Raw genomic sequence first — 19,727 nt, forward strand, 5'->3', positions numbered from 1 at the left:
AAGAGAAAATCTTTGGTTTTTTTCTTGGGGTTCATAACGAACATTATGTTCCAGAGATGAACCTTTCGCTTAGACTTGGAGGTGGCCTATTTTATATTACCCCTAACCAGGACGTCAATAACCCCTTGCATAAGCTGCTTGCTTTTATCATCCCTTCAAGTATTAAATGGTCTTACTTTCTTATTATGTGACCAATTCATTTGGTGTGGTTCATGGGCGATAAATTGTTTCAAATGTTCTTACCAGATGAATGACTCAATTGTATCCTTAGGGTATATGCAATTTTTTGTACGGTGGCCTGAAGCATTGTGAAATTGGTAATGTTGGTTGGAGCTATTGTGGTACTGGTTTGGAAGCATTAGTGGAGGGGCCTCCAATGTCCTTTGATCTGCCATTTGGCTCAATATATATGACGGGGAGGATGTGAGTTTGTAATAAGTCTAGAAGTGGTTGTAGGGGCCATCTTTCTTTGGCTTTGTCACTCATACCCTTCCGTATGGGTTTTGAACGATTAAATGAATCAACAGTGGAGACCGTTCGCTATCATCTCTAGGACTAAATAGCATAATGTCTATTCCCCCATAGTTACATGGAAAGGATAAACGTTGTAGGGATTAGGGGTTTTGACTATGAGGGGTGGAGAATCTAGTGGTGCTTTGCTATATCTCATCAATCTTTTTAAATTGGTGGGCAATCTCTTAGTGGATGGAGAGTTTGTCTGGTGGATTATTGACAATCTTATACTTGAGGAACTAGTAGGTGGTACTAGAAATAAAGGCCTAAATAGCTAGATCATTGGAATCTCCCTTAGTGATTACTGTGGTTGCATTAAATTTTTTCACAAAATCACGGAGGGATTCCCCCTCTTTTTGGTGGATGGACATTAAATAAGCCAAGGACTATTGTAGGTTCTTGTTGGCTAAAAAATTGACTCAAACATGCTGGCCAGTTGGTCGAATGTGCAGATGGATCCTCTCGGTAGAGACTCATACCACGCCTGGGCGGCATGGTTAAATGTCATAAGAAAACTCGACACTTGGTCTCATCAGAGGTTCCCAAAATGTTCATGTGATTAATATAGTGGGTTAAATGGTCCTCCAGATCTCCCAGACCACTATAAGAAATCTTGGGAAATTTGAAAGATGACGAAATGAAAGAAACATTCTCCAAAAAATCTTATATGATCTAAATAAGATATGGTAATAAAATTACCCTATATTCTGAATTCTTGTCACCATTGAAATCTTAAGATAAACCGTTCAAAGTAATATTTGAAATTCAAAAAAAAAAAATGATTCCAAAATCTTACATTATCTTATAAATGTAAATTTTTTTGAGCTAAATACCTGTTAAGATAAAATAATGATTTACATGTGTTCGGGTTTGAATCCAAACACCTATAAAATATTCTTTTTACTAACTTTTAACTTCACTTTTTTTTTATGTGAATAAATTATTATTAATTTTATAAAAGATGAGTGTATATTTTTATTTAATAAAAAATCAAATCGAAATTATTTTCTCTAATTATAAAAAACCTAAAATAAAAGGGGAAAAAAACAGAAGTAAACAAAGCGCAAGGAACGGGTTGGTGAGAGAGAAAGTCATAACTTCTGAAACTCAATTAAAAGTCACCAAAGTGAAAACAGCTTCAACACACTCTCTCTTTCTAAGCAGCCAAACTCTACCCAATTTTTATTTTAATATGTATATTAAAAAGAAAATAAAAATCCTTACTTCATAAAACCCTCATTTCTTTTCTGTTAAAAAGCCCTCTCTTCCTCTGTCTCTCTTTCAATTTCTCCCCTTTTTTTCTTTTAATTTTATTAAAAATATTTTTTTTGATCTCTGTCATAAACCCTGATTTTCCTTTTATTGGATCTGTCATTTCCTCTCCTCTCTTGATTATTCCTGTACAAAAAGATATATATATATATTTTTATAAATTGATGTTGTTAAATCCCCTGTTTGGTTTGTGAGTTTTTTTTTTGCCTTTCTGTTTTTGCTTTCTGGGAAAGTAAAGAAGGGGAAAAAAATGAAAGTACCTTGTTGTTCAGTTTGCCAAACGCGTTATAACGAGGAAGAGAGAGTTCCTTTATTGCTTCAATGCGGCCATGGGTTTTGCAAAGAGTGTCTTTCCAGAATGTTTTCTGCTTCATCCGATACTTCCTTGCCCTGCCCCCGGTGCCGCCACGTGTCCCTTGTCGGTAACTCTGTGCTGGCTCTGAAGAAGAACTATGGGATTTTAGCTCTCCTTAACTCGAACCCGAAGTCGGCTGGGTCCAACTCCAGGAACGATTTCGATTGCGATTACACGGATGATGAAGGAGATGATGATGATGAAGGAAGAGAGGATGATGATGAAAATGGGGATTTCTTCCATGAATTGATAGGTGGTCGGATTAACCGCGGGTCTCATGCTTCGAGTTCCGGAGGTGCTGCCGCTGGATGCGGACCGGTGATTGAACTGACAGCTCATCCGGAAGTGAAGTTGGTTAGGAAGATAGAAGGGAAAGGGGAAGGGAAAGGAGGGAGAGCAGGAGTGGAAACCTGGGCGGCGGTAATTAGTGGGGCCTATGGAGGTGGAGGAGGAAGGCGGTGTAAGCATAAGGTGGCGGTGAAGAAAGTAGGGGCAATGGAAGGTATGGATGGAGAATGGGTTCAAGGTCAACTTGATAGTTTGAGGCGTGCATCAATGTGGTGTAGGAATGTTTGTACTTTCCATGGAGTTATTAAATTGGAAGAGAGTAGTTTGGGGATTGTTATGGATAGGTGTCATGGATCGATTCAATCTGCAATGTTCAACAATGAAGGGAGACTTACTTTGGAGCAAGTTCTAAGGTTTTATTTTTATTTTAATTTCCTACCCTTTTATTGTTTATTGATTTCATGATATTTTGATTGATGTTCATTGTGTGAAATATTGTTGATTTTTTTTGACTTCGCTAGATGTTGTAATGTAAATCTTAGTTCTTTTTGCTAACAAAACATAAGATTGCTAGGCTGTTTGTAAGCCAGGGAAAAATTGTGTTATTTGCCAAGATTTTTTTTTTCTTTTCAAGGCTGAATGAACCTTAAGCTTTGATCTTTCACATGGCGATATTCATTATTGTGTTCAGAATGTAGGTTTTCGTTGAAATGCAAGCAGATCTTTATGTTTTATGTGTATTTTTTCTGTTTGTGTTATTCAGATACAAATGCTAACTCGTACTGAATTCATGTCGCCTTTAATGAAGTAGATTAAGATATTGTGATTTCAAGGGAAGTGCTTTAAGTTTTTGTTCTTCCATTGTAGATTTCATTTATGTACGCTGAATGAAACTTTACACTTTTGGGGAATGATTGTATGATGATCAATCTATTACCACGGAGGCTAAGATAGATTTCTGATATCTCAAATATTCAACTATTCCTTTTACCTTCAGTTCTAATGTATGTGTGCAAATTCTTTGCAGACGTTGAAGGAATAAAATATTTTAACTTTAACCTCTTAACTTTGAATTCTTTGTCAAAGTGCTTGTTGACTTGACATATTTTGGTACTAATACTGCCTGTGACCTTTTTAACCACTATGTGAGTTTCGATGGATTACTGTTACTTGGGAGTTTGTTACAAGTTGGTTCCTATCTGATTATGAATGTCAGATGTGGCAAATGTAAAGTCAGCAATAACCAAGTCTTGCTGCTTAAACCCCCCCTCTTAAATGTTGTTGCCTTTGCCAAGGATGCAGAAGATGTGCTTGAAGAATGTTGTATATTGGGGAAAAAGTGAGGGCCATTTTGGTTTTGATTGGTGATGTTGGCCAGGGTTGCGGGGAAGATGATTCCATGCTTTAATTTTAGTTAGAATTTGGATAATTCTACTGTTAGACACACTTAAGAAAATATTTTGTAGCAGCTGTGTCTTGCATATCATACTTGCATTAATAAAAATGTTAATTTATCTTAGATTTGAGATTCCTTCAAGTTTTAATGTCTTGCCAAATGATTTTTGGCCGTTTTAATTGAATAACAGCTTTTATCTGAATATTGCCTAGGTGTTTCTCCTGTTACTTAAAATATTTTTGATAATTTATGAAATAGACCACTTGGCTTTTCTAATCCTACTCTCTTTCTCTTTCCCTCTACCTTCCCTTTTCCTTCAGCTGCAGTTACATTGTGAATACCATTGCTATTACAGTATGGGCTAGACCGAACTTGTCCTTTTCCAATTACTTTTAAAATTTTTACTTGTTCTGCCTTGTAGTAACTGGTTAGGTTGGTGTCTCTTTAATCCAACAGGATCTGCAAATAAATCAATGAATTTTCAAAGGTGACATTTTTTAGGAGTGAATAGTTGTCTTTGGGAGAAATGGTGGAACTAATATTGTTTCTTGGAGAGAGAAAGTAATTGGTAACATTTTTTTTATTATAGTAAGAATGCAATTGCAAAAATGCTCAAGAATACAGGCAAAGGTCTCATCAATATGAAATGTCAAAGACAGTGGATCGATTTATGCATGAATTATACGTTTTTATTGACTATAGAAAATTTTAATTATAATATCATGCACGGGAAAGATATGTGTTGCCTTATCTTTTTCCTTTCTCATCCTTTTTAACGTTTTTATGCTTAGAATTCTTAAAGTTGGTATCAGAGTTGGTGTTTTTATGTGCAAAATATGATTTTCCAATTTTTTTATTTAAAATTTCTTTTTTGATGTTAAAGGCTGTTTGCTATTTAATTCTATTTGTTGGCTAATTATAATCACATGTGGTGTTATTATGTGACTTTAACTTTTTTCATCCTATCGTTTGTTATGCCTGTCTCTAGCTTATATGATATCTAGATAATTGGCTGTTATCACGTGGCTGTAATCTTTTCCTTGATTTAATGAGTGTTTTCTAATTGCAGATATGGAGCAGATATTGCACGAGGGGTGGCAGAACTTCATGCTGCAGGTGTCGTTTGTATGAATATAAAACCATCCAATCTTCTTCTGGATGCAAATGGTCATGCTGTTGTTTCTGATTATGGACTTGCTTCAATTCTGAAGAATCCTGCTTGCCGAAAAGCACGGGCCGAATGTGATTCCTCCAAGATTCATTCCTGCATGGATTGCACTATGCTCAGCCCACATTACACTGCTCCAGAGGCTTGGGAGCCAGTAAAAAAGTCTCTGAATCTGTTCTGGGAGGATGCAATAGTCATATCAGTAGAATCAGATGCCTGGAGTTTTGGTTGTACATTGGTGGAAATGTGCACTGGTTCCATCCCGTATGTGGAGCAACCCAATTTTTTTTATTTTACTTTTTTTGTTTCTTTCTCTTTGTGAATACGTCTCCATGTTTTGATAAATGTTCCAGTTTTGTTGTAACACAAGCTGAAATTCTTTATGCAGTTGGGCTGGTTTAAGTGCAGATGAAATCTATCGAGCTGTTGTTAAGTCTCGGAAATTGCCTCCACAATATGCTAGTGTAGTGGGTGTTGGGTTACCTAGGGAATTGTGGAAGATGATTGGTGATTGCCTGCAGTTCAAGCCATCAAAAAGACCCACATTTAATGCAATGTTAGCAATATTCCTCCGTCATTTGCAAGAGATACCACGCAGCCCTCCTGCAAGCCCTGATAAGTAAGAAAATTTTAATTGTTACCCATGTCCAACTTCCTTTTATCATTGTTTGTGATGGCTAGATAATAGCTAATTCTGGTCTTAAAAGCAGTTTAGCGTTGGTTATTCATTTGTGTATTTGGCCATGTTAGGACAGAGTTACAGTAAAATTATTAATAGCATTTAATAAATTTTATTGGTGCATGTGCAGTGGCTTTGCCAAATTCCCTGGATCAAATGTAGTGGAGCCACCAGCTGTGGCTGACTTAGAGGTTGTACCTGATAATCCTAACCTTCTACATCGACTTATTTCCGAGGGAGATGTGAGCGGTGTGAGGTTAGTGCATTTTATTTTCTCATTTTGAAGAATGATGTCTCTTATCATATATTTCATATGCCCTTTTCTTTGTTTCTACAGAGATTTTCTTGCAAATGCTTCATCAGGAAATAGTGGCACCTCAATTTCGTCACTTTTAGAAGCAGAGAATGCTGATGGACAAACTGCTCTCCACTTGGCCTGCAGGCGAGGTAGTGCTGAACTTGTTGAGGCAATATTGGAGTATGCAGAGGCAAATGTGGATGTTTTGGATAAGGACGGGGATCCTCCTCTTGTCTTTGCTTTAGCTGCTGGATCCCCAGAATGTGTCCTTGCCCTTATTAGGAGAGGCTCTGATGTTCAATCCAGGTTAAGGGAAGGCTTTGGTCCTTCTGTTGCCCATGTTTGTGCATACCATGGTCAACCTGACTGCATGCGTGTAGGTTTATGTCAATCATATATATTTGCTGCTCTTTCTTGCTTGTTTCCAGTGGTTGAGTTATCTGGTTTGTGTCTCTAAATGTCTAACAGGAGTTGCTATTGGCTGGAGCTGACCCTAATGCTGTAGATGATGAAGGCGAATCTGTTCTACATAGAGCTGTGGCCAAGAAATATACAGACTGCGCCCTTGTCATATTGGAAAATGGAGGCTGTGCATCAATGGCTGTCTTGAATTCCAAAAACCTGACGTATGTAGTATGCTGCACTAAACCTGTATGCTTAGTTTTTTGTTTTTCTAATTCTCTTGCTTTAACCATATCAACACTACACTGCAAGGTTTTTTTTCCCCTTCAAAAATTGCAAGTGGTCAATGAAGCACTTCTAGGTTGTAGCTTTTCTGTTTATGTAGTCTAGGATCTTGTAAACTGAATTAGTGATTTGACTTAGGGAAGATAACCTGCTTGATTGACTTTAGGTTAAAAGTAACCAGATTTCATTTCATTTAATTTTCTTATTTATTTTCAATGTATACTTTTTCGCTGATTTTATTTATTATTTTGTAGCTCTTGTTTCATTTTTTATAAATACATCACATTTGTTATATGTTGCCCGTTGAGTTATTCGTCAATTGGATGTTGAATTTGAGAACACCGCATGGTAAGATAATCTTGAAATTACAAGTAATCAATGATACTTTTGACAGTCTAATGCCAAGGACAGATAACTGGTCAACGATCTCATTTCTCTATCAAGTTGGAGGCAGATGCCAATGTAATATTCATTCAAAGTGATTCCTTGAGAAAGAAAAAAGAGTCTTAGACATTGTTTGATCCTTTCATCTACTCGATTTGTGGTTAAATCTTAGCTTACTTGTCTTTTTCTCAAGCTTTTTCTTTTTTTTTTGTTTTTTGGGGGGGTGGGGGGGGGGGAGGGGAGGGGGTGCGAACGTAAATTTGCCTCGAGTAAAAAGCGGAAAAAAATATGAAATAGAGCAACTTATTCCAACCTTTTTAACCCCTTTGCTATCTGTGTGCATATAAATTATCACATTTTGTTGGAATATATGACTGCCAAAAGTTCTTGGCATTTAATTTTTCACATCCTTTCCTGCTGCTCAATGCTTCTTTTTGACATTGTCATTAGACCATTGCATTTGTGTGTGGCAACATGGAATGTGGCTGTTGTCAAAAGGTGGGTGGAAGTTGCATCACCAGAAGAGATTGCTGAGGCGATTGATATTCCCAGTCCTGTTGGCACTGCTTTGTGCATGGCTGCTGCTCTTAAGAAAGACCACGAAATAGGTAGTTCAGGCCTCTTGGATTGTCTTCTTTTAAGTTAATGGTCAGAATTTTCACTCTTGGAAGTTGTCTCTAGTCAATTGTTCACTTTAAGCCCTGTTCTTTGCAATATCTTTAATTTAAGCTATGATATTAACATCATCTACGAATTGCTAAACAAGTTTAGGTCTATCATTTGCTTCCTTAAAAGGCTATAAATGTGGCATTTTCTTTAAGTCACTAAAGAAGCCTATTTATTAATTTATTGTTTGTTATGAATCGTGGGATTTTGTTGTTTGACTATCGAAACTTCATGAACTTACTATGTTGGCTATACATTGAACCAGGATTTTTCATGTGGTTTTCTTTTTTCACCAAAAATTTCTAGGATTTTATGTAAACATGCTTTGGCTGCTTGTCACTTTTTTAACTTTTTTGAAATCCTATTCCTAGTTGGTTACTGAATATTATTGGAATCTTCATAACTGTATGATTTTTATTTTCTCAAGGATTTTAATTATTTAATATTTTGTTCAATTCAATCATCGATGCCAAGGTTTAGGCAATGAGATAACCTTTCTTTTCCTGTTATATTTTTCTCTCTGTTGCTACAGTGTTCTGGGATACATGTTACAACATTGTTATCATATCGTTAGTCACTTACGTGGTCTTAGATGATTCTCTGTATTTCTTTAAGCCTTTAAAGTATGATCCTTGTTTCAGGCAAACCGCAGCCTACTAAATCCTTCAATCGTTTAGTTCCTATCCTTGAATGCCTATTTCCATACCTTGGTTTACTTCATTTTTGCTTGACTGTATTACGTACATTTTCTTAATCTTATGAATTTTTATTATTCAGTAGTCATAAAACTATATTGGTTTATAAAACTGCTTGTAGAGGGTAGGGAACTGGTGCGCTTATTGCTTGCAGCTGGGGCAGATCCCACTGCCCAAGATGGTCAACATGGGAGAACAGCATTGCATACTGCTGCTATGGCTAATGATGTTGAATTGGTAAAAGTAAGCTACGTAACTTCCTTATTATGAGGAGCACTTATTTGTTATTCTTTTGTCAGCAATTTGATTCCTATTCATGCATTGATGCAATGTCAACAAAATTCAGCCAGACTTTGGGTTTATGCAAGTTCTCTAATTGCAAACTGATGAACAGATAATTCTTGATGCTGGAGTGGATGTGAACATCAGAAATGTGCACAATACGACACCTCTACATGTAGCTTTGGCCAGAGGGGCAACATCATGTGTTGGACTGCTTTTATCTGCTGGAGCAGATTGTAATTTGCAGGTTTCTACCTTCATTACTTAAAAAATCTTTGCCATGGAATGCTTCTGCATGTTTTCTCCCAAATGAAGTAAATGAATTATTGACATTTTGCTATGACACAGATAGTATTTAATTATATTTATTCTTCATATGCATGATCTAGGCTTCAATTGTGTTGGGGGTTTATGCTTTATTTTTAGATGGTAGTTTGGGGTTCACATATTTAGTCATTTTTCTGATTATCTTGGTCTGAAAGCAGTTTGATCTAAATTATAATGAATAACTCTTCTAATTGAAGAATTATGTAAAGCCTCTATGAATCAAAGAATTCAGTGCTTAGATTTTAAATAAACATAGTTCTTTGGTTCATAACCAATAATTTACAGACACATTAAACCATATACAAGTAAATTGAAGTATTAGACGTGGAATGGCTAAATTAATTGCATAAATCTCTCAGTTAGACTTTTGAAGTTTATGCTGGAGGAACACTTGGTAGATGAAGCTTAAATTAGATGCAGAATAGGCTGTGCTTGCTTTTTTCAGTTTGTTGTGAGGTATGCTTTTCTTGCACGGTGTCTTACCCGCAATGTGTTTGGGGATGGTGTGTTATCATATGAGATATTTTGGGAAGTACGTCTTCTTGGAGTTTGTGGTTCAATTGGAGGTTTTATGTTCTATGGTTATTGAGGGTGGTATAAGTTTAGTCTTGAGTTAGGGTTTTGGATCGATTTGAGGGAGAATTTTTGATAAATGTGAAAATTAGTGTGTTAAGTTGTAAAGGTATGATTGGCATTAATTGATTGGAATATTTGTACAATGTTTTTGGTCTTGGATATGAATATGTTTAAGGAGGATTAAATTTGGATTTGTAAAAAGAAGTTAAGAAAATGTTTCCTCTTCTCTTAACATGTACTCCTTCTGAAATTGCTCAAGGATAAACGCTTTTCAAGTTCGGGGAATTTGGGAAAGGAAAAATTGTTGGATGGGTATCTTGCTTTGAATTGACACTTCCTTTTGATCGATTAGTGCTATGTGATAAGATTTTTATCTTTTGAGACTCATAACTAGAAAGAGAAGTTTTTGATCAGACGAAGCAAATGATTTTTGTTAATTGAAGAACCCTTAGTTCAGTCATTAGCTCTTCTTTGATATGGTGCGAAGGAAAAAATTGTATATGTTACAAGTTTCAAGTAGTTTTCTACTTTATAGTTCTTCAGTTAGTGATGAATTTCAAACACAGCAAGCAAGAAAATTGGCGGTTTTGGTTTTTTGATTAGGTTGAAAGTCCTTATTCCAAACTGTTCTATTACTTCATACCTGACACTAGTCAGCAAAGATCCATATTTACTTTGTATTTTTTCCTAGTTTCGGTCAAATGTAGTTGCATGTTTGACATTGATACGTTACTTCTTTTTGAAGTTTTCTCTAATATTTTGAAGGTCATGGCACATAGTGGTTCATTTTCAATTGTTTGATTTGTTAACAACATAGTTACATTAAGAAAATTAAGGTTCTGTTTGCTTGGTGCTTTTGCTATTTGTTATTTCTTTTTCCAATAGAAAGTGAAAATTAAAATAAAAAATGAACTGAAAACAAGGGAGAAATGGCAGAGTAAAAAGCAAAAGAACTCACCAAGGAGCCTAAGTGTTGGAGCAATAAAATGAAAATTAAGAAGCAAACATGCATCTAAACTTTATGTACTTATGCAGTAATTTGGGAAAAAAAAAACCGATGCATACAATTGATTTAATTGATCTATCAAGTGATCGTTGTATCCTAATTGCCTTTTCTATATGATGGTTCATGCTAAAATAAAATAGGGTTAAAGAAATTATAGTTAGGCTTGAGATAAATGATAAATGTTAATTTCTGATATTGTTTAACAAAGGTTGTTAGGAAAGGCATTCTTTCCTTCTTGCAGTCCACTTATTCGTAGTGCCTTTGCTCATCACCAGGGTGATGAAGGCGATAATGCTTTCCATATAGCAGCAGATACTGCAAAAATGATTCGTGAAAATCTTGAATGGCTCATTGTGATGCTGAGAAATCCTGATGCTGCTGTTGAAGTTAGAAATCACAGGTCAGTCATGGTGGATCGCCATTGATTCTCTTCTTTTGTTCTTGAATGTATGCATCTCTTTTTCTTTGGTTTAATTTGGTTTTTTGGCTGCACATTTTACACTGTAGGAATCTATATGTTGGATCCTTATTGTTACTAACTTGGTGTTGATTCATATGATTACAGTGGCAAGACGTTACGTGACTTTTTGGAGACACTTCCCCGTGAATGGATTTCTGAAGATCTAATGGAGGCACTAATGAATAGGGGGGTTCATCTGTCTCCTACATTGTAAGGAGAAGGCTTACATAAATTTGCGTTCATTTTCATACATACATCCGTACATATATATATAGTTCCTTTTCTTTTTATTGTGATTCTTGTTTTTGTGATCTTACTCAGATTTGAAGTGGGTGATTGGGTGAAGTTCCGAAGAAGAATCACTACACCTACATATGGGTGGCAAGGTGCAAGGCATAAAAGTGTTGGGTTTGTGCAAAATGTGGTGGACAGAGACAATCTTATCGTGTCCTTTTGTTCTGGAGATGGAAATGCTCGTGTATTGGTAAATGAAGTTGTAAAAGTGATTCCTCTGGATAGAGGGCAGCATGTTAAGCTTAGAGCAGATGTCAAAGAGCCAAGGTTTGGATCAGTTTAGTTTCTAATTCGTAGTTCGCTGTTTCTTTGGTCTTTAAATATCCTTGGACTGGGATATGGAGGCGCTTAAGCCCTAAGCTTTCCCATTTATTACCTTTGGGAACTTTTCCAAACCCTCAATAAATATTGTGTTTTCTTGGAAGGTGTATGCTATTTCCTTGGTGTTTGAAAACTTTTTAGTCAAAATCGGAAATTGCACGTTTAATCTTAGGCTTGTTGAAGTATTTAGTTCAAGTAGGATGATATTATTTTTGATCTTTTTAATCATAATATATCTAAAAGTTAGTATAGACATATGAAGATATTTCCCTGTTATCTTCCCTGAGTAAAGGTAATTAATATCAGCGTAATGTCTCAATTATTTATCTTCTCTCTCTTTTCATAGGCAAGATGTTTTCAAACTTTTTCTTGCTTGGTTTCATACATTGTATTTTTGGTTCCATTGGTTGAACTTCACTGCTGTAGCGGATACTAATGATCTACTTTTGTTTAGAAGATAGCCTTGTACCCGGATGTGTACTTCCTTGCCTTGATGTTACTCTTTGTTTGTTACCTGTCAAAATGAAAATGAAAGGGTTTAAGCTTGCTCACTCATTTCAATGTTTATGCAAGAGACTAGAAACCATTACAGCTTCTCCAGAGATTCATGTTCTTGATTGTACAATTCATACATTAGATGCCAGTGAAATACACTGTTAATCCACTCATGAAGTTGTACTTCGTCCTTTTGCATGTGTGAAAACCTGTAACCGAACTGACTAGCTTGATCATTGATAACTAGTCTGTCTATTTTCAGATTTAAGTTTGAGTTAATAAATAGAATTGTTCTATCAGGTTTGGTTGGCGTGGTCAATCACGTGACAGTATTGGAACTGTTTTATGTGTTGATGATGATGGAATTTTACGTGTTGGCTTTCCTGGAGCTTCTAGAGGATGGAAAGCTGATCCTGCAGAAATGGAAAGAGTTGAAGAATTCAAGGTTGGGGATTGGGTTCGTATTCGTCCAACTCTTACAACGGCAAAGCATGGATTGGGATCTGTCACACCTGGGAGCATTGGCATAGTGTACTGTATTAGACTGGACAGTAGTTTATTGTTGGACTTGAGCTATCTTCCAAATCCTTGGCATTGTGAACCAGAGGAAGTTGAGCCTGTTTCTCCGTTCAGGGTATATAAGAGACTTCAAATTTTTTTTGTTATCGATGGTGTTGATAGAGCTTTTCTATCTATTTTTATTCTTATTTTGTCTTGAATTGAAACTTGTTTTGGACATAAAGAAGTAATCTAATGTTTGATTTTATAGATTGGTGACCGGGTGTGTGTGAAGCGGTCTGTTGCAGAACCAAGATATGCTTGGGGTGGTGAGACCCATCATAGTGTAGGAAGAATTAGTGAAATAGAGACTGATGGGCTTCTTATAATTGAGATTCCTAATCGACCCATCCCATGGCAGGCTGATCCCTCTGACATGGAAAAACTTGAGGATTTCAAGGTATCTGCTGTTTTTCTTAATGTAGTCATTGAACTATACATGAAGGGGTTTTTCATTGGGCCAGATGCTTGTGAAATTTAATGAATTTTAATTCTGTATATTTACTGTTGTGAGCAGGTTGGGGATTGGGTTAGAGTAAAAGCCTCAGTACCCTCCCCAAAATATGGATGGGAGGACATTACGCGTAACAGCATCGGTATAATTCATAGTTTAGAGGATGATGGTGATATTGGTATTGCATTCTGCTTCAGAAGCAAGCCTTTTTGTTGTTCTGTCACTGATGTGGAGAAAGTCCCTCCTTTTGAAGTGGGCCAAGAGGTTCATGTGATGCCATCAGTCAGTCAGCCTCGACTTGGATGGTCAAATGAAACTCCAGCAACTGTTGGAAAAATTGTTAGAATTGACATGGATGGAGCATTGAATGTAAGCATGATGCTCATGTTTGCACAAATTAATCCATTCTGTTTGTTCTCTCTATTTGGAAGCAAGTAACCTGGTCTTCTGTTGTTACTTGTTCTTCATACTTTGCAGTTTTGTTTTCATTTTCTTTCCATTGCCTTCATTGGATGGCTTGGAAAATGTTGGAGCATTATATCTTTCATTGCAACGTTGTCGTTGTATCATTGTTCGGGGAATGCATATGTAACAGACTCTTTTTCTTTGTGCTCTGCAGGTGAGGGTGTCTGGCAGGCATAGTTTGTGGAAACTTTCCCCGGGGGATGCAGAAAGGCTTTCAGGATTTGAAGTGGGTGATTGGGTCCGTTCGAAGCCAAGCCTTGGCACTAGACCAAGTTATGATTGGAATACCATTGGGAAGGAGAATTTAGCTGTAGTGCATAGTATTCAGGATACTGGATATTTGGAATTGGCATGCTGCTTCCGGAAAGGGAAGTGGAGTACCCATTTCTCAGATGTAGAAAAGGTTCCAAGCTATAAAGTTGGGCAACATGTTCGGTTTCGAGCTGGGTTAGTTGAGCCAAGGTGGGGCTGGAGAGGGACTCAATCTGATTCACGGGGCATTATTACTAGTGTTCATGCAGATGGGGAAGTGAGAGTTGCTTTCTTTGGTTTGCCAGGCATGTGGAGAGGAGATCCCGCGGATTTTGATATTGAGCCGATGTTTGGAGTGGGAGAGTGGGTGCAATTGAGAGAAAATGCTAGCTGTTGGAAATCTATTGGACCTGGTAGTGTCGGTGTTGTACAAGGAATAGGGTATGAAGGAGATGAATGGGATGGAAGCACCCTTGTTGCATTTTGCGGCGAGCAGGAGAGATGGGTGGGACCCACTTCCCATCTTGAGAAAGTGGACAGACTTGTCATAGGGCAGAAGGTGAGAGTAAAGCTCTCGGTGAAGCAGCCAAGATTTGGCTGGTCAGGTCATAGCCATACAAGTGTTGGAACAATAGCAGCAATTGATGCCGATGGCAAGTTGAGAATATACACTCCTGTTGGCTCCAAAACTTGGATGCTTGACCCATCAGAAGTGGAGCTGATTGAGGAACAGGAACTTTGCATTGGGGACTGGGTTAGGGTTAGGCCATCAATTTCAGTCCCGACTCACCACTGGGGAGAGGTAACTCACTCGAGCATCGGGGTTGTGCATCAAATGGAAAATGGGGACTTATGGGTGGCATTCTGCTTTACGGAAAGGCTATGGCTTTGTAAGGCTTGTGAGATGGAAAGGGTCAGGCCATTTAAAGTTGGCGACAAGGTGCGGATTCGAGAGGGGCTTGTAACGCCAAGGTGGGGATGGGGAATGGAGACTCATGCTAGCAAAGGTCAGGTAGTTGGGGTTGATGCAAATGGAAAACTAAGGATTAAGTTTCAATGGAGGGAAGGGAGGCCATGGATTGGAGATCCAGCGGACATTGTACTTGATGACAGCTTTGGCATAACCAGCACCTCATGAAACATTGCGTAGGCTTGTGTTTTGGGTTCACTTCTGAAGCTTGGTGACTCCAGGTTTTGGCCTCCCAGCTCGATTAGAGAAGCCAGGGAGGTGTGAACATTTCCACTGCATTGTGTAAACATTCTTGCTCGACGCACTATATGGATTGTGGTGGGAGATTGAATTACAGGATTGTTTATTGTTAATAATTAGAGAGAGAGAGAGAGAGAGAGAGAGAGAGAGAGAGAAGGATCTGGCTTGCCTCACTGTTAATTATAGGGAAAAAGGATACGAAAGCAGCCAATGAAAAACAAAGTAGCTTTAGGTCTTGTATCTCATAGATCTGATATTGGTAGTTTATATAAGCTGCTGAGGTATATATATATACAGAGATGAATATGGTCATTTATTAAATGTTATTTTGTACAAATTGAACCTTATAATGTTTCAGAGTTGTTTTTATGATATTTGGAGTGGGGTATGAGTGTGATACGAGTACCATTGAAGTTTTTCCTGAGTATGGTGGGTGGGTTCTTATAACACTTATATTTGCACGCGCATATTTTAATGTGTCATACGAATATTTATGTGATTCGATCCATGAATGAATTGGGCTTTTAAGGAAGAACTTTTTATCAAATGTCAGTTCAAATCTTATTTTTTATATGGGTAAGAAAGAAAATCCTTTTTATTGTGCATGTCAGAAATACTCAAATCCATCAATATCATTAAAATTATGTTTACTTCATTATTTTAAATAAATGCTTTGACCATTTTATTCTCAAGAACTTCGGAATTTTGATCTTTGAGCGTTGGTGGTTTTTTTTTCTTTTATAAACAACAATTTGTGTTTTATCTAATGAATGGTACTTTTTCCTTGGGTTTTATCTAACAAGTTCTAATGAATTATAAAAAATTATAGTTTTTTAATATATAAAATATTAAAAATATATTTTATAAAAAGTCATTTATTGGTTTCTTATTTTGAAAATTAATCCCCAACACTATTGGGGTAAACTTGAATTAAGCAACGAGCAATAACAAATAGAGAAAAATTGGACACAAATATTTAGGGGAAAAAATTTCTCTGAAGAGTATAAAAAACTACAGGCAGAAAAAACTTCACTAAAACGATAAATAATCGAAGAGAAGTACAAGATGGAGAAATAAAACAAACCCAACCCCAAAATACAGAGTTTTCCTGAAATTCCCACAAAACTCTCTTAATTGTTGTTGAATCAAATTTTCCAGAGTTGAAAAAGCCCTATTTATAAGCTAAAATTCATGTGAATATATGACTAAAATAACCCTAGAATAATTAAAGTTAGACTGGGAAAATATAGCGGAGTTTAATTAGGAGAAGAAACTCTGTTTAGTAGGGAACACGTCACCACATCGTGACGTCATTTATCGACTTGTCAGGATGTCACAGGTCACGTCGTCGGTTTCTTCTCATCAGGCCGTCATGTGTCGCATCATTAGGACGTCAGACGTCGATTTCTTATTGTCGGGACGTCGTGTGTTGCATTGTTGGGATGTCGAATCTTCCTTGTCACAATGTCGATTCTGTTTCGTCCAAAATGCGAGGCACACTTCACAAATCTCCACCTTGACTCTCATTTCCGCAATGCCTTTTTTGCCGAGCCTTGTTATAGGCCTAATCTTGATCTTTGTCGGATGCTTACCAAGTTTAAACAGTGCTTGAACTTGGAAATTGGACAACTTTTTGCCATCATATCGGTTGGGTTGTTTTCTGTGCCAATCTTGTGAATATGAATACCTCCTTGAGCAATCACCTCTCGGAAAAGTGATATCGAATATCTATGTACTTTATTCTTTGGTGATGCATCTAATCTTTAGTGAGATGTATGACACTTTAATTATTGCAATATACAATAGTCTTGTCGTTTTTATCAACCAGTACCCTTAATAGACCTCTCAACCAAATGACCTCTTTTACAACCTCTGTGATAGCCGTAGATTCTACCTTTGTAATTGATAATGCCACAGTGGCCTGTAGGGTGGCTTTCCAGCTAATAGTGCAATTGCCGAAAGTGAACAAATAACTTATGAGAGATCTTTTTTTTGTCTAAGTCTCTAGCATAATACGAGTCTACGTAGCTGAATAGACCTTTTGAGCATATTTCGAATTCCAAAAAAGCATTGGATGTCCCCCTCAAATATTTAAGAATCCACTTATGCCAGTGTAATTTTTCCGGTTTGGCCATGTATCTACTTACTACGCCAACAATATGTGAAATATCGCGATGAGTACAAACCATTGCATACATTAAACTTTTGACTGCATTAGAATAAGGAATTGAGGACATGTACCTTTCTTTGTCTTTAGTTTATAGTGATTTTGAAGCCAAAAGTTTGAAATGTCCAATTAAGGGAGTACTAACTGGTTTAGAATCTTGCATTCCAAACCGCTCGAGAATTCTTTCGATGTATCTCTATTGTGATAGAAATAGCTTCTCGGAGTGTTATCTCTTGAAATTTCCATCCCTAAAGTTTTCTTAATTGCACTAAAATCCTTTATATTGAACTTATAGTTAAGCATGGTTTTAAGTCGATATATTTCTGATGGATCATTGGTCGTAATTAACATGTCATCAACATAAAACAACAAATAAATAAATGATCCATCATTTAAACGTTGTAAATACACAAAGCTGTCATACTTGCTCTGAATGAAACCAATACTTAACATGAAGGAATTGAACTTCTTATACCACTGTCGAGGAGACTGCTTCAAGCTATATAATGATTTTTGAAGAAGGCAAACATGATCTTCCTTGCCTTCAGTCTTGAAGCCATCATGTTATTGCATATAAATGTCTTAGTCCAAATCCCCGTAAAGGAATGCGGTCTTTACATGTAGTTGTTCCAATTCGAGGTTATATAATGCAACAAGGGCTAATAATGCCTGAATGAACGTATGCTTAACCAACAAAGATAAAACATCATGGAAATCAACTTCCTCCATTTGGTTGTAGCCCTTTGCGACCAACCTTGACTTATACCTAGTGTCGTTTTGATTAGATCCTATCTTCTTTTTGAACACCCACTTACAACCAACTATCTTCTTTTCAGTTGGTGGTCTCACGATTTTCGAAGTCTTATTCTTTTGAAGGGACTTCATTTCTTTTTCCATAGTAACAAACTACTTGCTAGAATCAGCAGCACGAACCACCTCAGAGTAATTCGAAGGATTGGACAAATCAATGATATCAGCAACACTAAGAGCATATGCTACTAAATTTTCGTGACAAAATCATTGATGTTGTTTAATTGCACGTCTTACTTTGTCATGTGCTAATTCATAATCTTGAAGTTGAGATGTAGGGGTCTTTAATTAGGATGGAATGGCTTTGAAAACCTTTTGTTGTATTGAGGAGACGTCAGTTTCATGATTTCTCCGTGACCTCGAGATGTGACGATTCTTCTCGGTGTGATGTTGAGCTTTGTGATATCACTGTATGTTTTTGTTTCCTGCTCCACCTTGCTTGAAGCACTCAATTTTTCTGTGTTGTTTTGGCTCAATGACCCCTTTTTTGAAAGAATCATTGATGTTTTATCAAATATAACATCTCTATTGACGATGATCTTACTAGTTTCTAGGAACCATAACTTATAGCCTTTTACCCTAGTAGCAAAACCCAGAAAGATACATCTTATAGCCCTTGGTTCAAGTTTTCCCTGATTGACTCGTGCAAAAGCAAGATAACCAAATACTCTAAGGTTAGAGTAATTAGGAGGATTACCCAACCATATCTCTAGGAACCTTTCCGTCCAATGCTCGATATGGAGACCAATTCACCAAATAACTTGTTAGGTTTATAGCTTCTTCCCAAAACTTTTTTTTAAGCCTGTGTTGGAAAGCATACATTAGGCTTTTCTCAAGTAATGTTCTATTCATTCTTTCAGCAGCACCATTCCGCTAAAGGGTACCAACAACTTTACGATGTCTTTCAATTCCTTCCCATTTGCAATAATCATTAAACTCAGCTGAACCGTTCTTAACCGCTTTACGGACTTCCTAGCTTGCTTTTCTAGTAAAGTCTTCCACTGCTTAAAGATCCCGAAGGCTTTATTCTTGTGCTTTAGGAAATAAATCCAAAATTTCCTGGAGTGGTAATCAATAAAAGTTAGACGATATTTGCTACCTCCTTTGGAGACGATTGGAGCTGAACCTCATAAATTAGAATGAATATAGTTAAAGGTCCCTTTTGTCCCGTGCATTGTCGAATCGAAGTTGACTTGAGTCTACTTCCCATAAATGCAATGTTCACAAGAAATCTAACTTTCCAACGCTAGTGCTTGTGAGAAGACCTTTTTTACTCAAAACGGTCATACCTTTTTCACTTATATGACCTAGTCGCATGTGCCATAATTGAGTTGATTTAGAATTCATAAAGAGGGAATTTTGTCGAGTCGTCGTGACGTCATAGGAGTCCTTATTGTGACGTGGCGACAATTTCATCTCTACTTCTGTAATTGTTGTCGCATCAGTCACCATTGAACCTTACAGAATGTATAGGCTACCGATTTTCTGTTCTCTCATTAAAATAAAAGCTCTACGAGATACTTTGATGTTGTTTGACTCTATAACGATCTACAACCATTTGATTCTAAGATACCTAAGAAGATGAGATTCTTCTTCAAATCAGGCACATGCTTGACATATGACAGTGTCCTTATAATTTCATCGTCTAT

The 19,727-nt window shown here is 36.9% G+C and overlaps 1 protein-coding gene across 1 annotated transcript; it reads left to right on the forward strand.

Annotated features, from left to right (window-relative positions):
- Positions 1-1,561: 1,561 nt before the first annotated feature.
- Positions 1,562-15,473, forward strand: LOC107897023 (E3 ubiquitin-protein ligase KEG). The gene is made up of 16 exons (XM_016822352.2): positions 1,562-2,841; positions 4,894-5,256; positions 5,381-5,611; positions 5,802-5,927; positions 6,009-6,345; positions 6,438-6,595; positions 7,491-7,648; positions 8,523-8,644; positions 8,796-8,930; positions 10,868-10,992; positions 11,158-11,262; positions 11,374-11,613; positions 12,463-12,796; positions 12,932-13,120; positions 13,238-13,543; positions 13,794-15,473. Exons 1-16 carry the CDS (start codon positions 2,036-2,038, stop codon positions 15,027-15,029), a joined length of 4,971 nt encoding a protein of 1,656 aa, XP_016677841.2. The 5' UTR covers positions 1,562-2,035; the 3' UTR covers positions 15,030-15,473.
- Positions 15,474-19,727: the final 4,254 nt, after the last annotated feature.

This window comes from Gossypium hirsutum, chromosome A05 (assembly GCF_007990345.1).
Source record: "Gossypium hirsutum isolate 1008001.06 chromosome A05, Gossypium_hirsutum_v2.1, whole genome shotgun sequence".
Classification (NCBI taxonomy): domain Eukaryota; kingdom Viridiplantae; phylum Streptophyta; class Magnoliopsida; order Malvales; family Malvaceae; genus Gossypium; species Gossypium hirsutum.